Here is a 21,476-nt window from a genome sequence, read left to right on the forward strand (position 1 = left end):
CTTGCATTACTTCAAGGTATTTGCGGCTGACGTTCGGAGAAACCGAGAAGGCCAATATAGCCCATTGGGGCCGCAGAGAAGCTTGTGTGCTTTAGGCACTGTGTGGGCGTATACACACAGCTCTGACAGAAACGAGTGCACAACCACCACGTAACACCTCTTTGGCACAAACAACAAGTGCCAAATCCTGTGGGGTAGACCTGAAGCCTGCTGCCATTATATTTCCCTCTATTCCTCAATATCTGCCTTCCACTCTCTCTCTTGCTCCGTCCTTTAAAGACAAATATATGGTGCACAACCAGAGGGATTGTGGGTAAGGCCTTTGCTTCTCTTAACAAGCTGTCTATATGATCCTCCGGAGAGCAACAGCTCCAGTTAGTCAGAGTGATAGGACTTTCTGCTACTCCGGTTTAAAGGCAGACTAAACATAGAAGTAGGAGGAAATGGAAAGTCAGAGAAAACGGAGGAGCTCTTATAGAACTGGGAAACATCCTGGGAAAAAGGACAAAGCTTTAAAATGATCAGCACTAGTATGGATGAGGTGTATGAGTGTGTATGTATATCTTTAAATTCATCAGCTACTGTGATTAACTATTCATGGAAAGGTAGACAGATACTTACTGGCTCCCCGGGCTCGTTTCCTCCCAGGATACGGAAGCCGAAGCCCGTATCCTTCCGCCAAAGGAAAATGTCCTGCTCTTGGCAATCCGGCACTGAAATACACAAGAGAAACAGTGAGGGGACTCCATGGCAATCAACCACCAAATCCGGCAAATACCTGCAGGCTATAAGTGTTGATTGATTGGCATCCATGTAGGCTTGTCACTGAATGCTTGTTGCTCCAAATCAACAAGTTTTGTCTCCTGTTTTTTGTCATTATCACAAATCCATGTGCAGTTGTGTAATCGGTTCAATAAGGTGTTTGTTTTTCAATTAGCATCAGAATGAGAGTGGGCAGGATCAACAGCTGCTCCTTCCCTCACCTCAGCACTGCCTCGGTGATCAGATTGGCTCCTTGTTCTCACAAGTAGACCACAAACTAGCCTGCAAAGTCTCATGCTATGACCTCATCACACTCACAGACCTGAAAAGTTGCTTAATGGCGATCCCTATTATTAGCCCCCATTTATATCTGAACCTTTCTTGCACACGTGGATTTGTAGCTTCACTCATGCCTGTTTCTCTCCTGCTTTCCATCTCTCACACACACACACACACACACACACACACACACAGCTCCCCACACATTTGCATCTTGCCGTGGACAGAGCAGACTGTGGAGGAGGACACAGGCAATTTGGTGTCAGTCTGTTCAAACCCACAGGGCCAGTCCGCACAGGCCGTCTCTTCTTGCACAGCCTGCTGTCTACACGGCTGCCACGCAAGGCCAGTAGTGAACCCATTAGCTTCAGCTCTCCACTTCCCACAATAACTTGCTCGCTGTGAATTTAAGTGCAGTGGTTCAACTTGTAAATAACCACCCACTGACCTGTCTATAAAGTAGTGATCAAAGTGGACCAAAAAACGTCCCAAAAACATCTGGCTTTTGTCTGTAGTGGGAACGGTTAAAGTCAGCATTCATTCCCAGGACAAATGACTCTGCAATAGTCACGGGTATTTATGGGCTCCAGCCAGGGTACAAAATTAGCTTCATACACTAGCCAAATGCTGGTAAAATATGCAAGTAGCTGGTAGATTTGCTAAACAGCAGCTAAAATGTGAACACTCCCAGGCCATTTGGTCAGAGGACAAAACAAAATGTTGTACCCTGGCTCCAGTTCCATCAGCTCTGACAGGCAGTACATTTTCACGTTTTCTGGTGCGCAAAATCCATCCTTTTCTATCCAGGCAGCATTTGAATATCGTTCTAAATAGTGAAAGACAGGCTGAAGAACTAAAACATAGAAAACAAGCCCCCAGGAACAGCAGCAGGCTTTGAGGCCAATTTTCCATAGCCGCCAAACATGGAATTATAACATCCAGATCTGTCACGTGATGCCATTGGGCCCAAAAAGATTTTTACCCATAGACTTACATTCTTAAAGAGACATCTGTAAATCAAGGTTACATTTTTTGAGTGTCACAAGCCTGTGAAATTACTTTCTTAAGTCTAGAAGAGCCGCACAATTTATTCATTTTTATCCCCATTCAAGTCAGAGAAAGGCTAAACAAGAGGTCAGGCACTCAGCCAGCGGAAGTCTCTAGTGCTCTTGCTCTATAGGCATCACGATGCGGCAGATCTGGGCAATGATTTACTGCAGAAATTAAGCTTTGTTTTTGGGTTCACATGCCACTGAGCAGCTTTCATGGGAATGAATGCCAACCCCAATGCTGATGAGTAACCACCACAACATTTTCACTGGCATCCATGCTGCTTTCTACTGTTTACTAACCTGTGTTCTGGCACATCTGTGACATTGAACACAACACAGCAGCAAAGAAACCAGAGGGCATACACTATACTCTATGTGTAAAAAAAAAAAACACATATATGCACGCTCATTTGGTGGGAAAAGGGGATAATTTTGAAATGCAATATAATATAGTAAGTATGTTTTCTTTAGTGTGTAATCACCGGAAAATAAGAATTGTTGTGGTTTTGTTGCCTTAAAATGAGCCGTTTTTATCTACAGAAGGAGGAGGTTCTTGTCCACAGAGTCCGCCATGATTCTACAATACAAACCAAACATTGGCTCTAGGTAAGGACAGTTGCCTTTTTGCGTTGGGCACCATAGTTAGCAGCCCCTCTGTGATGAGCCCAACAGCAGAGGCCTAAGTGGAAGCTCACGGGAAGTTTCAGCCACACGCAGTCTGCAGTCCTCACCCTTAGATGCCACTAGATCCTACACACTGCTCCTTTAACAACTGCATTATTCAGGGTTAGTCTTGCCTATTAGGCCGCGTTCAGACCGACATTAGCCCTGCGTGTAAAAAGGTAACCTCAGTTTGGCGACTATGGGGGCTCAAGCAAAAAACGCAGGGTCATCTGGCAAAAGATTTAACCCGAGTTGTAAATCCTGTACTGCAACCCACCGCAGTGTTTCAGCATCTGGTAAGTCTTCATATTCATGTATCTCTTACTCAAACTGGACTTCCTGATTCATTTTTCATTGGGTCACGAAGCAACACGCCCCCACCAGTGAGGCTCAACGCACTGTTTTAATGCAAGGTGGCGTTGGACAATATATACAGTGGAGTGTTATGAATTTTTTCTGACCAATGCTGCCTGGCACCATATGGTTTAAAACACATACACATATGCATGCTGATTTTGATGGGAAAAGTGGTATAACAGTAAAAGGATCGGCTGTCTGCCACATCAAGGGACAAGTGACATGAAGCACTGAGGGAAGCAAAATTCCCCGAAGCTCACCTCTCAGTCACGCTGCCCTGCCACTGAAAAATTGCTTTTCTATTGCACTCAGTGGACGCATGGAATCACCTACTCACAAACTGTGTGCATGTGTATGTGTATGTGGCAGCATGTACATGAATACAGACGAAATTACAGCCAGAGAATCTGAGCCTCTTTGTCATTCTTTGTCTCCTTCTCTCTTTCTTGTTTCATTGTGTGTGTCCCCTCCTCCTCTTTCCCCGCCGACTCAAAAAGGGGCTGCAGCTCCTTCAGGGGTTATCAAACAGATATACCAATCAGCCGCAGCTTAAAGCAGCCCTCTCCGGGCCCAGTTAATATTTAATCAGCAGCAGTCCTAGATTCCACAGGCAGCCATGATTGTTAACCAACGCTGCAATACACAGCAAGCGCACGTGTGGCAGGCAACAATAACAATGTGCGACAAGCTAACACAGCGACCACCCTGAACCGTCACCCCTCTACGATCACAAAGCAATCTTTTTCACAACACATAGATGTATTTCACAGTGTATACAGTCCTATTGTCCCTTTAAATATCAGCAGCAGCACAGGTACAGGAGGTCTGAAAGATGTAATTCAGCCGGAACAGTCGAGTGAACCCATTATTTTTGGAAGATCCTTCCCCTTTCTCACAGTCTCTTCTCACAGAAACAGAAAATAAGTAGTTTGACACCCTTACAGTGTTTCCCTATGAATAATGCAGGAATAGGCCATGACTGCAAATGATATTGAGGAGTCTTCCTGAGAGGCTGCCTACTTTCTGGTGTTCCAGTTTGGGATTTCTGGATACTCTTGTTTTTCCAGTGACTAAACAGGCCATGAGACAAGCTGCTTGGCTGCTGATAATGTAAATGTGGTCAGTTTTTAAATGTGGTTTAAAAGGTGAAGTATGACTTGTCCCTTCACTGGTTGATGTGCAGAGAAGTACACACACACACACACACACACACACACACACACTGCTATTCTTTGTTTTGTTTTTGTGCTTGACAGTTCTTTTCAGTCGAGAGGAAGGCAGGAACAGTGTGCGTACACCTGACACGCACACACACGCACACACACACACACACATACCTACACATCACTCATCAGCAAGCACTTGTGTGTTTTCAAGGACACTTTTCTCTTGGAGGCACCTTTTGTCACAGGATCAGTTGTGACTCAGTACGCACACAGTTGTTTAGCAAACACACAAAAAGGCTTTGACTGACACAAACATACAAAGACCGAGACGTGCCCTGTGATGATCAAACTGCACACACAGCTGTGATTTTTTTTCACTCTGTACAACATCCCCACAATTGAAAAAACACATTTGATGAGTAAATCAATCAGATATGTCTCTTCAGTTTATCAAAAGGCTCTAACTATCCAATCAAGGACATTACAGTTAATAATTCCACTCCTCAGTTACCTGTTGAATCATAGTTTTTGGGGAGTTGGCATATTTTTGCGCAGAGTTAGGGTACCTGTGAAATATGAAGCTGCAGCCCGCAGTTGGTTAGCTTAGCTTAGCATAAAGGCCTAAACAGATGGAAACATCTAGCCTGGCTCTGTTTATCGTACAAACATGACAGTGTTATCTATCGTCTCATCCAGCTCTCCTCTAGGAAATCCCTTTGAATCATTATACAAAAGCATATATCTACAAAGATATGTGATAACAGCCTCAGATCTTTGGGCAGGTCATTCCACAATTCAGAGCCTTTTTTTTTTTTTTTTTTAGCCTTGAATCTAAGCTATCAAACATCTCCTGCCAGATGATCTCAGGCCATTATAGAAGGTTAAAAGGTCTGTGATGAACCTTGCTGACGGTTTAAACTCAAAACTCAGCAAAACTCTCAAATGCCTGAAATAAGTTAGAACTGGATTCTACTCACGTCGGCTCTCGTACATGCTCCTGGACTGCGCCCAGATCTTAAAGGGGTCTGGCTTCTTCTGGAGGGTGAGGGTGCCATCTGCAGGGTCCTGAGGGGGCAGGCCTGGCAGAGGCTGGGTAGGGGCAGCAGGAGTGGGAGCCACAGCCTCACTGGGCATGGCGGAGGGTGGGTGGCTGGGAGAATCGGTGTGGGTGCTGCGATGGCTGCACACACTGTGCTGGGAGCTGCTCTGGCTGTCTTTCCTCTCTAACTGGTGCTGGGTGGAGAGAAAACAGAGTGAGAGGTGTATGTGTGTAAGGGATGGGGGTGGATATAAGCGGAAGATGGAGGTAGAGGGCAGAGAGAGGATGAAAAAAAGTGAGAGTGATAAGTGAGTCAGTGATAAGGGCGAGATATAGGGGAAAAGAGATGAGTGAGAAAAGTGTTGATGGAGGACAAAGAGAAAGAAAAAGCGTCCAAGGTCATCTTTTTTAGACATTGCAGTAGAATATCTCTCACTAAAACTGCTGCTGGAGTGTGAGGAGAAATGACTTGGTTACCATGGTTGCGAGACAAAGACAGATTGAAATATGAAGGGAGTTTCAGTGAACAGAGATATTTCATTTTATGAATACCACGATTCTTTGTTTATCGCAGAAGGTCTTGTACACAGAAAACCTGCGCATAGAACCAAGGTTGGTCTCCATTGAAACAGGAATGTGTAAAATCTGGTATAAAGGAAATTGTAAAATCTCAGCGGCAGAGATTATTATGAATATTTTGTTGCTACTCAGTTAACTGAAATTGCTTTAGTTAGACTTTTTTAAACAGTGAAATTAAAAAATGGTGTAAAGATCCGGCGTGTAGGATTTAGGGGAATATTTTGTCCGAAATGGAATACAGTATAACAAGTATGTTTATCTAGTTCATAATCACCTGAAAATAAGAATTGTTGTGGTTTTGTTGCCTTAAAATGAGCCGTTTTACTCTATATAAGGAGTAGGTTCTTGTCCATGAAGTCTGCCGTGTTTCTACAATAGTCCAGAATGGACAAACTAAACACTGGCTGTAGATAGGAACATTTGCATTTTTGTATCGGGCACCGTTGTTAGCCCAAACAGTGTCAGAAAAACACCTGATTTTTAAAAACTAAACTGCTTTATTCAGGGTCTTTACCAGTTTTAATGACCTTGTCTGTTTGTTTTAGAGTGGAAGAGACTTTCACTGATAATTTGGCTCCTGGTAAGAATGAACAAAGACCACTGAAAGAAGCCTGCCCTGTCTGGTTCGGTTCAATTGAACTCAGGTTTGTTTGCCCGCTAAGTGCGGTTCGTTTGGGCAGGTGTGAACACAGCAATCACACTCAGGTGTGCACCAAAACAACCGGACTGAGACCTTCTTGAAGAGGTGGTCTTGGTCTGGTTACAAACGAACTCTGGTGCAGTTCGTTTGTGGTGAAAATGTGTAACTGCAGTCACATGACACATTGTTTGGGTTAAACATGAGCATGTTAGAGTCCTGGAGGATTATTAATGTGACCTCCTCCTGTACTGCCTTAATATGCACATTCAGCACATCCAATGCATCAAAACATTGTTTTCTAGTTGGAGCCGCGCCTCGTTTTCAAACTGTATGGTTTGACTAAAATGAACAATGACAGCAATATAGTCCACGATGAGCAGCGCTAAAATCAACCTGCGTAGTTGTCTCTCCATTGTGATATTAGAAAGTATCACATTTATCTTGCAAGTGTACTCTTCTTCAACCCTTTGTTTACTTCCTGGATTTTTCCCACATGGAAATTCTGACCAATCAAGAGCAGCTTTCTCGCGCAAGACATTTGATCTGGTCCACTTGTAAATGCTGCTGTGAGAACATGAACCAACTCGACGCAATTATGGAACTTTTTAACAATATTAGCCGCTAATTCGGACCAAAGCAAGACAACTCTAGGTCTGGGAGTTCACACTTGGTACACTGGAAAGTTTCAGCCACTTGCAATCTATAATACTCACCTTTAGATGCAACTTAATCCTACACACTGCTCCTTTAACAACTAAAATATTTAGTGTTAATCTTGCCTATTAGGCCGTGTTCAGACCGACATTAGCTCTGCGTGTAAAAACACAACAAACACAGGGGGGCTCAAGCAAAAAACGCAGGGTTGTCTGGCAAAACAATTTAATCTGATTTGTACTGTAAAATCCTGCACCTGTTATGTCTTAAAATTCATTTATCTCTTACTCTAACTGGACTTCCTGATTCATTTTTCATTGGGTCACGAAGCAACACACCCCCACCGACGAAGCCCCATGCACTGTTTTAATGCAGAGCGACATTGGACAATATATACAGTGGAGTTTCATGAATTTTTTCCTGGGCTGTGCTGCGAGGCACCATATGGTTCTCTGTAATCTTTGTATTCTGATTCTGCAACCAGAAAATGTAAATATCACCATGTTATTACTTGCAGATGCACATTATAAAAGACTTTACAGCTTTATGAAAAATGAGCCTTACTGAGAAAATGCAATTACTGACAAGCACCAGTGTGACAACTGAATCATTTTTGATCTGGTGTGAATATTAAACCGGTGCGTGAAATGGTAGAGAAGTCATGGCACAGTCTCCCAGTCTCTCACTCATCACACTGTACGAGACGAAGGGTCAAATAATACAGTAATGCTTCTTAATGAGGACAACAGCCATGCAAAATTGACTCCTCATCTGATCATTTGAGACTTGCTTAATGGGTTGAGACAGCACAGTCTCCCTTGCATATGGGAGTTTACTGTGAGCATTTATTTAGACTCCCAACTGGAGGCAAAATGGTCGTTCGGCGCTGACACGAAGTCGCATGCAGCGTGACATTTCACTGACATAACACAGAGAGGGGAAAACTGGCTTTTTCATCACTGGAAAGCTAATTCAAAGTGACAGTCAGGCAGTGCCACTATCGGCCCCGCTCGACCCCCTTCCAGCACCCACCCCTCTGCCCACCGTGACATGTGACCTGAATAGGTAACACCCACAGCCCTGACTGATACCATTTTCAAACTAATCCTAATGCTAATATCCAGCTAGCTGAGAGGCTTTTCATGTCGATCAAGAGACACAGCAGAAGGTTTGCTTCCACTCAAGTGGTGGGAATTGGACCCATCAGTGACCTTGGATGAGCCTGTCCAGAGGAAACGTCCTTCTACTATAACTCAGTGGCTCTCCAGGGGTGAATTAGGGTGACAGTAATTTAAAGCCGCACTGGCATCTCTTCTGAGCTGGTATTGATTTTTTTATCAGGTTGAGATGAGTCGTAAAAATGAGGAGGCGTTTGCTCTTTAAACTCCTGAATAACTGCGCTGTCCCTTAAGAGACCCTCGCGCTGCTCACAGAGCTGGTCTTTCTGCCTCTTTCTCCCCTCTTTCCCCATCCTCTCTTATCCCTCACAACTACGAGTCACATTGCAATCTGTTGCAATCTCTCCTCCAGCTTCCCCAATCTGCCTCCGCTTTGCTTGCAGCTTACTCTGTCGTCATTGCCCTCCTCTCCCTGTCTGTTAGCCTCAGCGCGTCCTCTGTATCTGTGGGCTATCATAGTGATTCACTGTTGTGGGACAAGCCATCTCCACACTGGTCTTCCCCTCCCTCATACACATCCTTTTTTTTCCCTATCCTATTCCTTCATGCCTCTCTCCCATCTTCCCTCAGCTGTGGCTGTCTGCCCTCCCTAACAGCTGGTCACTGTTACACTGTTCTGCCTAGGCTATGCTTAATCAGTCACAGGATGGCAGCATGGCAGGAGTGGAGGGGTGCAGAGAGAAAGAGAGGGGATATAACACAAAGAGAAATGGCAAGAAAGCAAGAGGAGGAAAACAATAAAAGAAGTCAAAGTGGCAGACTGAGAGAGAAGTGAAGAGGATTGATGGCAGCTGAATGACATGAAAAGATTCCAGAAGCTCTGGATGCAGAACAGTAGAACAAGAGTTTGATATCACATCTCTGTCTTTTGTTCTTTAAATAGCGCTCCTTTCACTCAGAAGAGCTGACATGCACACACACTCACACTCACACTCACACACATGCACAAAAGAGCTGAAGATTACAGTACTCACCACCAGCTTTGGACTCCTTTTGGCTGGCACCACTCCTGCAAAACATCGGCAGAGAGACAGAGAGAGCATTAATGACCTGCGATGCTCTTCCCTTGTCCCCTCCGATCAAAAACTCCCCAGGACGAACGGGTGGACCCTGGTTCCTGCTGCAGAGCAGAGCGCAACTGGCCCCGGCTCTCTCTCCTCCTCCTCCTCCTCCTCCTCCTCCTCCTCCTCCTCTTCCTCCTTTCTGTTGCTTTCTCTGTGAGCAACACACTGCGCTAGGCTGCTCGCTAATCTAAGTGATCTCCTCCCCCTGTGCTGTATCCCGCTCCACTCAGCGCTCTCACCCGTGCTATTAGAAGAGGAGCAACTGATCTATCTGCATCAGACAGGCTGACTTATGCTGCAGCAGCCCCGGACTGCTGGTCAAAGCTACAGGTCTCCACAAGCAGCCACAGATCCCACCCCCCCTCCTCCGGTCTACTTCCCAGCTGTCTCCAAGACAAGCTCTCGAGCAGAATCTCAACTATTACCCACTGAGAAAGCGCTCAGCAGCTTGAGCATCATATCAAAGGAAAGCTTGAGCTTCTGCCTTACTATGCACATCTTCTGAGTAACTACAGAGCTGTTTCCTCTCCACTCCTCTGCTTTGCTCAAGGCTTACATTGAGAAGCTGATCTTCTCTCTCTGCCCTTTTTTTTCTCCTCTCTTCTTCCCTCCCCCTCGTCTTCTCCCGTGCACCATGACTTTCTCTCCCTCTATCTGCCTCTATTGCTCCCTCTCTCTTATATACCAGTTAACACACTGTAGAGAGTCACCAAGAAGATCAATCTCATTTGTGCTAATGAAATATTAATACTTGGAGCCAGTCGTCAGGGGAGAGGATTCACAGCGTACCAGTGTAGGGAATCATCTACATTCCCACTGAAACTGCTTTATTTTCACCGCCATCTCATCCCAGCAATTCATTCAGCATGTAGGTTCCTCTACTTCAAACATATTAACACAAGCCACACTCCACCTGATGGTTTACACCACACAGTTCTGTAGTAGTTCTGCATATGGTGACAGCCGTCTGCTTTGTTAAATATGAGGTGTAAACAGCAGTGGCAGCAGCACACCACATTTACATTAATGACCTTTGATCCGTTCACTCCAGACGCCGATGAAAACATATTCTTTCCTGCAACATCTGATACCGTGCATGCACCAAGAAAAACCTACCAGAGGTATTGATGGAGCGACTTTAACACATGCAACAACATGCAAGCATCCATCTTAGGCTCTTTCTGCTGCATTGGCAAAAAATCATTAAATGTTAAAACTCTCTGTTGCTGCAAAGCCCCTCTCTCTACACGATTCATAATTTATCCTCCCTATTTTCCCTCTCTCTCTCTCTCTCTCTCTCTCTCTCTCTCTCTCTCCCTCAGATTATGGGGTGCCAGTTACTGGAGGAAGTGGAACATCCCAGCTGCTGACGTGCTGATGAATGTTTTTGTGTGTGCGTTTGACTCAGGAAGGACACACATCAGAAGGTAATAAGTGTTTCCCATTGCAACAACAGCTTATATGACCCAGGAGCCCTGAATTACACAGTGTGGGAGGTCAATAAAAAACCTTTCACTTTGAAACAACCTCTGGAAATCTTCAAACTGGCAACGAGGTCAGCATAATTAGCATCAAGCATATAGGAAATAAATTTAAGTATGGCCATATGGTTAGTAAATTTGGGCATGGAACTGAAGGGGAATAAAGATTGGAGGAACTGACGTAGCCTGACCCCCAGCTCCACATTCATCCACTGTAGCTGTGTCAGCTGGAACAGCTGATTTACATGCTGCACGGTGTGAACGCATCTTCATGCATGATGCAGATTTTAAATCTGCTTAACTTCCTCTGGCATCGTGATGCTGATGCACACGTGTAAATTCAGACTTGATCGAATGTGGCTGAATGTAACATTTATGAGCAGCTGATGCTCGGCGAAAAGAAATACGGGAATAGCATTTTCCTGCACACGCAACTGTGTAGAAGCATCCATGAATGCATGAATGCCATACATATGTAATATCCGTACAGGTAGGTATGGAAGAAGGTGCATTTATTTATGCACAGAGCACAAACATTAACAAGTATGCAGGCACGCATGTAGCATTATCTACCAAGGCTATAATCCTGATATTTCTTACTCTGCTGAAGCTGCTGAATGACAGTAAAGCTCTGCTCACAATACCCCACAACAGACTTCATCACTGAGGATGCAACACTGGCTTAAAAGGCTGATTTTTACTATTATTGAGGAAACCTTCAAGCTGACTGACTAAGACGGTGTCCATAATCATTCAAATGAGAGAGGCAGTAAACAAATTGGAAGTGAAAGCGAGCACCATCAGTTGTTTGGTGACCTAAACTGGCTCTTAACATTAGTGTGGGGGCTGCTTCCTTCCCTTCTTTTACAGTAGACAATGAAGTGAACACACAGACTAACAAAGAAATATGCTAATGAGAATTACTGAACAGCAGTAAGAGGCAGGCTCAAAGACAGGTTCATGTTATCAATCTGAGCAGTATGAGCACATGCCAAGTAGCACCTTCTTCCTTTCTCTGTCAGCCTTTAAAAAAAAATGTCCTGGCCTTCTGTCCCATCCTCATCAAAATAACTTCTCACATAGAGATCGACTTTTGAGAAATCACACATGCAAACAGCAGCAAGTAACAAGTTCAGTAAAACACAGAAAAAAAGTGTTTGTGCACAGTTGTGTGGGTACAAATGTGTGAGTGAGCTGGAGCTTTTCAAACTGACTCTGCAGCGTGTGAATGGCCCTGTGTTTCAATATGCTGTTGAAGCTGTGGCCTTGGTGGGTCTGTGCAGAGCCCACACAGCCAGTGAATGGTCCTTCCTCCACGTTTTCTATATACATTGTTAGAGGGTGTGCAACATGAGTAATGTTCTCCTTTGTTGAGCCAAACCTGTAAACATTTGTCCTTGCTCTACTTATAAGATTGCGCCATTATCCAGCAGTCCCCTCTCTTCATCTGCTCTAAATTATATTGTCTCGCTCTCCCTCGTCGTCTGTTATCACCATATTTCATTCCTCTACCTTCATTTCCTCCACATTTTATATATCCCCTCTCTCTGTCTTTTCATTTTCTCTCTTCTTTCTCTCTTGTCTCTCAGGGGACAGGAGCGCTGTGCACGATTGTCATGGCAACAACGGTGGGAAGACAAGATGGAGGAGTCATTGCTGGCCTGGCCTCCTTTACAGGAGAAGATCCTGTGTGTGAAAACACCAGATGTTATCTTTAACATTTTATTGGAAAATATAAAATCTCCGAGACTTGGAACGCTTCAGGTAATAATGCAGGTTTTTAACAGGTACATGTTCGCACATGCAACTACTGACAGGATGTAAAGAAATATATTTTTCCTTGCAAAATGTGTGCAGCGTTATTAGATGCAGCCATTTTAGTGTTGTCAAAAATATTTAAATATCTATATATATCAATTCTGAATATTTGAAACAGCTTCAGTACCACCAATACACCGGTACCAGCTGTGCTTTCCAACTCTCTCTTATTGTTAATGTTTACTACAGTCATTCTGCTGTTCTCTGCTACTAACCAAGAAAAGAAAAGTTGTTGCTGCCTTGTTATATTTTGTATGTATGTCCAAAATGTCAAGTATTCCCTGTCAAATCAAAGTGGTATTACACTACACACTACACTATGACATTTGAATATCCTCCTGAGACCCGAACTTTTGTTTGGTATGCATTTTCAGTTTTTCCTCACTATTTGAGATTAGTAGGGCCTGATAAGTATAAAAAATTAAACATTGTCAAAGATAATAAATAAATAAAGTCCAAATATCCTCAAACGACTTTGAGAACTTTGGAAAGTGCTTTATAAATAAAATGTATCATTATTATTATTATTATTATTATTAACAATAAAGCCCTAATGTTGTCATAGGAGATGAAAATAATGTCCTAATGTCCGTCAACGAGCTGATGAAAAATTCCCAATGTCTGCAAACGAGTACTTTTGGTAACACTTTACTTGAAGGTATCTACATAAGAGTGACATGACAGTGTCATAACTATGACATGACACGGTCATGAACCTGTCATAAACATTATGTACATGTCATAAACGTTTATGACTGCTGTCATTAAGTGTCATTCGGTTTTTATAATGACAAGCTGACATTGTTTGGGGTGTCTTGATTATGACACCTTGACATTAATGTCAACTTGTCATGACAAAGACATCTTCTGGTAATGTCATCCTGGTTAATATAAAGTTGTCATAAGGACATCCCAAACAAATTTAATGTCAACCTGTCATGACAAAGACATCTTCTGGTAATGTCACTTTAATTAATGTCAGGGTGTCATAATCAAGACAACCCAACCAATGTCAACTTGTCAATACGAAAACTGAATGACACTTAATGACAGCAGTCATAAACGCTTATGACATGTACATACTGTTTATGACAAGTTCATGACAGTGTCATGTCACCCTTATGTAGATACCTTCAAGTAAAGTGTTAGCATACTTTCTAATAAACAGCATCTTAGCTTGTTACCGTTGTTAAAAATGATAAAATTTGTATGACATATCAAACTAGAAATGTTATTTATCACAAATAAATACAATTCAATCATTTAATGTGATCAGGTTTTGGACCTTGTTCACTTTTGTGTCGGGATCGGCTGCAGACTGACTTGGCAGAGATGACTGCCATCTTGTTTTTACATGGATTATTGTATGTGCTCTTTCTTTCTACCACTAGATGGTACAAAAAAGACTTCACGAATGAGGACAGGAGGTCTAAGTTGAGCACAGTGACGAATAAGGTCCACATATGAGGACACAGGGTCTCAGGAGGATGTCAGTTATAAAAAACATTACTTTCAGGTTTAAACGTGCCTATCTGGCTTTTTCCATTTTTGTCACCACACAGTCCTACACAGCAGCTACTTTATTAGCACTACAGCCTTTTCCACCTCTCGTCTTTTTCCATTGCACATGATGACATGTTGCTTCCCCTCTTCTAAGTGTTCGACTGCCACAGAATTGAAACTGGAGAGATCACTTTTTGCGCAATCCAAAAGCCAAAATGTGGCTCTGTTCATTTTAGGTGCACTGTTCTGTCATGGCAGGGAGCATTAAGGTAATGGCACTATGGCACAAATGCACTACAGCCTTGTGCGAATGCTATGTGACAAAACACATTTGAATTTTTTACTTGTGAAGCTTCTGAACTCGCTGTGTATCTATCTGAGATTAGCCACGAGCAAACTACTCTGACACTGCTGAGTTCAGAGCAATGCTGCCTCCTGGGATAAACTGCAGAACTGGTGTAGTGTTGCAAAATATGTTTTTCTCGCTTTGTTGTGAACATCTGATAACGCAGACAGCTCAATCTCAATTTTAGACTCTATGTTAGGTTCAGTTTTTTTCAACATTTCGTCAATGCCATAAGCTTATTTTTAATTTTAAATGAGAACATTTTGCAACATCTGTGACACAAACCAATCCACTGCAAAGAAATCAGATCTTTAAAAAATGGAATATAACAACTGCTGGTCGAAACAAAATAACACGATCTCAGTGAAAAATGATTGTGGTGTTGTATTTGCTTGACCTTGTGCTTTGTACCCTCACTTAAAAACAGACTCTGCTGACTCTGAGTCAGACAGTGCAGATTGATGAGTCACAGATGAACAGATTAAGGCTTCTTCTCCTCCAGCTGAAGTCCACCTTGTTCCTCCTCTTCTCCTCCGCCTGTGCTTCTCTTAACCAATCCTCTCATACACGCTCCCTCCGCTAAACTTCCAGCGCTGTTCAGCAAATCTCACACTCTCTCCTCTAATCCTCCTCCTCCACTTTCTCAAAACATGATCCCTGGCCCTCCTATTTCTCATCCTCTGCTCTCTCTTCTTATCTCGCCTCACCCCGCTCCTCTTAGCTCCTATAATTGTTGTTTGTGAATGATTATGTGCGAGCTGCTAGCGATCACTTGAAAGGTTACCGCATCATTCTCAGACAGAGAGAGCTGTTATTACAGAGTACAGCTGCAACTAATGATTATTTCTACTGTTGATTAATCTTTGATGCATATTTTGGATTCATCACATCAGTTATTTAGTCGAGAAGATGCCCATCAAAATTTCCCAGAACCCAAGGTGGCGTCTTCAAATTGCTTGTTTTGTGCGACCAACAACCCAAATCCCTAAGACACTCATTTTACATTGATATTAAGAGCAGAAAAAAAGCAAATGCTCACATTTGAGTGACTGGAACAGTGAGTGAGTGACATTTTTTTGATAATTTGCCTGTTGAAAGACTGAAGGTGTCTTTACACGGTGATGGTTGAATTCACAAAAGGATTGCGTGGTGTTTTTGGAGCCACTAAACCTGCACAAATAAGACGAAAAGAAACTGGAATTCTCAGGTGAAATGCACACTAAGCTGTGCTGCCAAGCTCATAGCATGTTGGTGCTTCTGTGTTATGTGCACATATATAAATTAGGTAATATGCATGTTTGACGCAAAATTGGTAGTTTCCGATGCAAAAAAAACCTCATTGCAAAAACAGTCCAGCTCACAAAGATGAGCACAAGTAGTCACACACAGTTACAGTGAAATTATTAGCATCTTCAGAGAGTTGGTGGTAACTGAAGCCACTGACGGATCAGTTTTAATTCTTTGCTGAATTTTTGAGGAATGCCTTTGCACCCTATCAGTCAGAACCTGTAGCTCACAGTCTGCACAGTTTCCTTTCTCTCTCTACCAACGTTCAGCCTATTGTGTTCTTGCCACAAAAACAATATTTATACTTTGCCACATGGACAACTGCAAACAAAGGGGAAATTGCACTCTTCTCCAAAACTTTATGGGCATGTTTGCACTATCATATCAATAAGCAATATCTTTTGCGAATTGGACCTTGACCTCCAGTTTCTGTTAATAAAGGAAAAATATCTAAATCTATTACTGTTCTCTAAAAGACAAGGGAGCTGTTAAATCTATATATATTGCATTGTTCACTTGTAATACCATTCGTGTCCTACTTTGCTGAAATTTGGGGAAATGCATACAAATTAAATATGATCAAACTTCAGAATAAAACATAAAGCAGGTTATCAGGAATCTACTAATCAATTGTTTATAGCATCTGACACCTTAAAATTTCCAGACATTATGTATTTAAAAACACTGGAAGTTATTTTTTTGAGTTGTCAACAGCAACCTTACTGTCTGTATTCAAATTTGTTTTTAGATTAAGAGAGGGAAATTATAATTTAAAAGGGTTGCTTATTTATGAAACACAAAAGTCAGAACCAATGTGAAGTACAGATGTGTTCCAGTTTTGGGAGTCAAGTTATGGAATGGACTCTGATTTGAAACTGTGTAACTCTCTGCTGAGTTTTAAAAAAGCCTTAAAATATAAAAGATTTGCGGATTATAATTTAGAGTGTGATGTATTTGATTATTAATTTACTTATAATTAATATTCTGAGTTATTATTTGGTTGATATAGGTTAGACAAAAATAAGCCTGGGGCTTTAGCCTGTTGCTTTGTCGGTTATTGACTGTGACAATGTTTGTGTGAAATCATCTTTGTTTTTCTAGATGTATGTAACCGATGGTGCTGCTGACAGTAGCCGCAATCCGTTCTTTGCTAATTTCCCCTGAGACAACAACGATCATGAAGTTTATTGCATGTCACAATGTGCAAGGTGGCTTTACTTAAATCTTGGTCTGTGTCAGACAGTTTCAGTTTGAGGTGTGTCAGACTGTGCGATAAATGAGTGGTGAATTTGCTGAATGTGATGTAAAGAGGTACATTACAGAGGCACGTCTTCAGCTGACATCATCCACATGCGCTGCTCTTTAGCTCTGCAAGGTTTTCCTCTCTGCCAAAGTCCCACAAACTTGTTTTGGTTTGTATCTATGTACGTTTTTCCCCCCTAAACGTTCATTAGAAATAGTTGCTTATGAAGTGTTGAGGGCAGTGTGTGTATTCTGCATCATTTTGTGTCCTATTCTGATTTTTCAGTTTGTAGGCGTGGGTCGTAGCAGCAGTCACACTGTGAGAATTTGCTCCTAAATTTGTGACACTGTCAGAATTTCACCACAGGCTGTTTTTGCTCATTGAAGCAAATTGGTTTCTTTTGGGGGAAAAAAAATCTGTTTATGCACAAAGTAACTTATCAAACAAATTGTTTCAGTACCTATCGTTTGTTTTTGTGTGTTTTACAAGCAGAACTCAACTGCATGTCCGACAGTTAATTAGAAGCTTATTATTCTTAATAGCGACGCCCTGGCTGCCTGTGTGTGCTCACTTTCTGCCCCTCAACACCTGGCTTCTCACCTGTGCTCACAATAATGATAGGCTGGTGTCAGAGCTAACAGAGATGATGGACGCCGCTGTCAGTCACCTCTCCTGTCCCGGTGACTGCCTGTAGCCGCCTCCTTCCCACTTATCCTCTCCTTCATTTTCCTCTCTGTCTTGCTCTTGCTCTCTTTGAACCTCTGCGCTCTGGTGAAAAGGAACGCTGACCTGCATCAGCCTCTCTCTCTCAAGATACACTCACACAAGCCCATAATGATGCTGACATTTAACACAATACAGCAGGGTTATTCCAGCAGCAGTGCACAAGGTCAACTCATTAGAGGGCATAATTGATGTCGGGTGCATATCCCAACCTGCCAGTAATAGAGATGTGGGTCAGGCGGCGTGGACAGCAATTTAACAACAATAAGGAGTGGACACAAATGAGGGGCCTCCAATGTCATTCAGTGTCTGTGAGGATACGTTGCACTCGGGCAAACAATTTGTTTTGTTTTGACATTTCAATGAGAAAAACATTTATCCCGGGGTCACTCCAGGCTACAGACATAGTGTGTAGGAACATGAATGGTGCAGTATGGAAGTAAACAGGTTGTAAATCCACAAAATAGCGTGCCATAACAGATAGCAGAGCATAAGCCAAATGAATACTTAATTTTCTGATCAAAATCAATAAAACATTCAGTCATTTTCTGCTCCCATTAAAACAGGCTCTGATCTCCGTTCACTTACACATTCCAACTACAGTATTTTCAAAATAAACCATGTCCCGAGCAGAAAATAAACACCCCTCACAATACCCAATTATCTTTTAGGCAACAGAGAGATTGCAAACACAAAGAGTGACAACGTCTCTTGAGGTCCAATTCAGCAGCATCCGTATTCATAACATATACGAGTCCCTGACCTAATGTGCTCCTCCTCCCCTCGCCTCTCATTCATCCATCTCGCCTCTTTACCCAGCCTCCCACTCCTTCCCACACTCATCTGCTCATCGACTGCCATGCTAACTCAGCCCATCGTCTCCTCTCCTCTCCTCTCCTCATTTCATCCCATCCAGTCCGAGCATTTTCAACCTGCCACCCACTCTCTTCCTCACTTTTCTCTCCTGCCTTCTCATTATGTCGCTCTTTCCATGCCAGCTATTCAAGCTGTTGTCTGTTCAGCAGACAACAGAACATTCCTTTGTGCTCTAAATCACACATCCTTTGGCTTCAGAACTTCAGTTCCCGCATCTTCTAATCCAAACATCTGACATCAAGATGTAATACATACCTCTTTGAACCAGCATGGTGACCTCACTGCCGCGGGGACATTTGCTCAGCAGGTCCACCACCTGATTGTGGCTCATATTCTGGACGTTTCTCTTGTTGACCTCCATCAGAATATCCCCCTCCTTCAGGCCACGGCAGCGCGGATAGTCCACTATTTGCTTGACCCTCTGCCCTCCTCCCGTCAGGCTGTCTGCAATCGTGAAGCCGAATCCCTTGTCGCCCTTCTCCATGTGGATGGTGATCAGCTCGGGCTGGGTGGCTATGGAGGAGGCCAGGGTGACCACGTCGCTGGAGTAGCCGTGCGAGCCGTTTGACGCCACCTCAGCCGAGGGGCTGTGCGGCCGCGGTTCCCTCATGCCGTTAACAGGTCCGGCTTGGTTGGATGGCGAGTCAAACGTCTCCTGCCCGTTGACGATGATAGGCTCTTTGTCCAAGATCGCCACTGAGGTCACCAGGCTTGTGTTGGGGTCGTCAGGGTCAAAGGGCAGCGGGTAGCCACGGCATAAGGCCAGGTCCACCATGGAACCGATGGGGATGGATTGGAAGATCTTCACCACCTGAGCGTGGGTGTAGCCCAGCACAATGGTGTCATTCACACTGACTATCACATCACCTGCAACAGGGAGAATTATACTGTTAGCGACGCCGTCATTTAAACAATTCACAGCTATTTACTGTTAATATATCAAGTCAAAACACTGTTGGTGTTGTTTAGTTTTATTCCCCAGTTGTGTGAAGTTCAATTATTCAGTGTAATGAAGCGAGAACACTTGAGGGCCTGTAACAGGCGTCCTAACAGGGGTGTACTGTGCCTCAAATCCAGTGTATGCTGGGACATGATTGAGCCCCCTGCAACCCTGAACTTCAGTACCCACATTCAAATAACCCTGTTACTGCGGGACTTAATCCATATATTTGATAGTCATGTCATAAATGTCATAAAACAAACAGGTAGTCCTAGTTAGCAACATGCGTGCTTCTAATCAACAGGAGAATCTCATCTTGTGATTTCTGCATGTTTTGTTTATTTTTCTCACAATGTGCACTTCCTTCATCATCTCCATTTTCCATCAATAACGCTTTGCATTATGGGTTATCCCCTCAAGCAAGGTCTGCAGAGATGCAGACTTATGGAAATGGTATAAAGGGCTAAATAAAATCCACACAGGAGCCCTTAAGCACTTGCTGAATTTACAGTGGGACAGCCCTGAGCCATCATGGACTTTCAGAGGTGTGTGAGTGTAGAGCATAATGGAGGACACTGGGACTGGGCTCATGAGTAGCACTGAAAACAAACAGATGAAGTGGAGGAAGTGTGTTGAATGAAAACAGTGCCCCCTGTGGACAGTGGTGATGTACTGCACCTGTCTCCATCTTGCCATCCACGGCCGCAGGCCCGTCCAGCACCAGACTTTTGATCTGCAGGAACTCATCCGGCTCGTCGCCTCCGACCACGGTGAAGCCGAAGCCGCGGCGACTCTTCTTCAGTTTTGTGTTGATGAAGGTTCCTTTGAGCTCTGCTGGGTTTCTTGTGAAGAAAGGCTTCCCTCCTGCAGAGCAAGGAAAAACAACTCTTATTTTTGTGGCCATCATTCAACACTCCTGAATTATGTTTGATAGTAATTATGTCTCTCATATCAGATTATATATAGGCAAATCTGCAAACTGAGATGGATGATTCCTTTCAGGTTAGGCACTATTAACACTGGCTGTGGCAGGTTACCAAACAGTCGACTGGTTATTAGAGGTGTTGTTTGCTGATGCATGGAAACCTTGGAGTTTGACATGTTGACAACAACAGTTTGGTCGTAAAAGGGCTGCTCGTGTATGGCAAAACTCAATCATGATCATTGTTGTCAATATTGAGATTATTTAACATGATTACTGACTTTTGGAGACATTATGCATTTACTGAACTTTAAAAATGTCTTTTAAAAGTAGATTTTCTACAACTTTAAATATAAATCAGCTGAAAACAAATAAAAAATATAGAAAAATGCTAATATCCATAAATAATATATTTCACATAAATATAAAAATGGCCCGAAAGTAAAGGAAGAGACTACGTGCAGTAGGAGAAAGAGCCATTGACTGCAATTACTGTGCGGTTATATAATTTATTTATATTTCTTGCTTTTTATGTGATGGTCTAAATACGTAGCCACATCTGTCGCTGGTCACTTTTTAGAAATAAAGTAACAAAGACGGTCTGAAAAATCGCTAAATTTAGTGAGAAAGTCACCAAGTTGACATAAGAGAGTGCATCAAAGTAAAGGAAAAGGGTGCACTGGATTTATAACACGAGACAAAATCATCGTTGAAAGCCAAACTTGTAATTCTTAATAAAATCTGATTAATCGTCATTTCACATATATTTCAATTTCCCAGACTTTGCGGGTGTCCTTTTTAAACGTCAAGTCAATAGACTGTAAACAAATGAGCAGAAATTCAATATGTGGAATTCTAAATGTGGATAAAGTAAACACATGTTTCTGTTGTTCATCTGAGCTAC

The 21,476-nt window shown here is 42.9% G+C and overlaps 1 protein-coding gene across 17 annotated transcripts in view; it reads right to left on the reverse strand.

The window, feature by feature from the left end:
* The window catches only part of LOC117258460 (membrane-associated guanylate kinase, WW and PDZ domain-containing protein 1-like), a 144,932-nt gene that overhangs the window by 17,470 nt on the left and 105,986 nt on the right, over positions 1 to 21,476 (reverse strand). For all 17 annotated transcript variants that reach the window (XM_033629402.2, XM_033629401.2, XM_033629400.2 and 14 more), the window contains 5 exons: positions 20,329 to 20,514; positions 18,966 to 19,577; positions 9,344 to 9,378; positions 5,257 to 5,512; positions 622 to 713 (listed from right to left, as the gene is read on the reverse strand). In XM_033629402.2, the coding sequence (XP_033485293.2) occupies positions 622 to 713; positions 5,257 to 5,512; positions 9,344 to 9,378; positions 18,966 to 19,577; positions 20,329 to 20,514 (1,181 nt within the window). The remainder of the gene's footprint in view (positions 1 to 621; positions 714 to 5,256; positions 5,513 to 9,343; positions 9,379 to 18,965; positions 19,578 to 20,328; positions 20,515 to 21,476) is intronic.

Source organism: Epinephelus lanceolatus, chromosome 8 (genome assembly GCF_041903045.1).
Source record: "Epinephelus lanceolatus isolate andai-2023 chromosome 8, ASM4190304v1, whole genome shotgun sequence".
NCBI classification, from domain to species: domain Eukaryota; kingdom Metazoa; phylum Chordata; class Actinopteri; order Perciformes; family Serranidae; genus Epinephelus; species Epinephelus lanceolatus.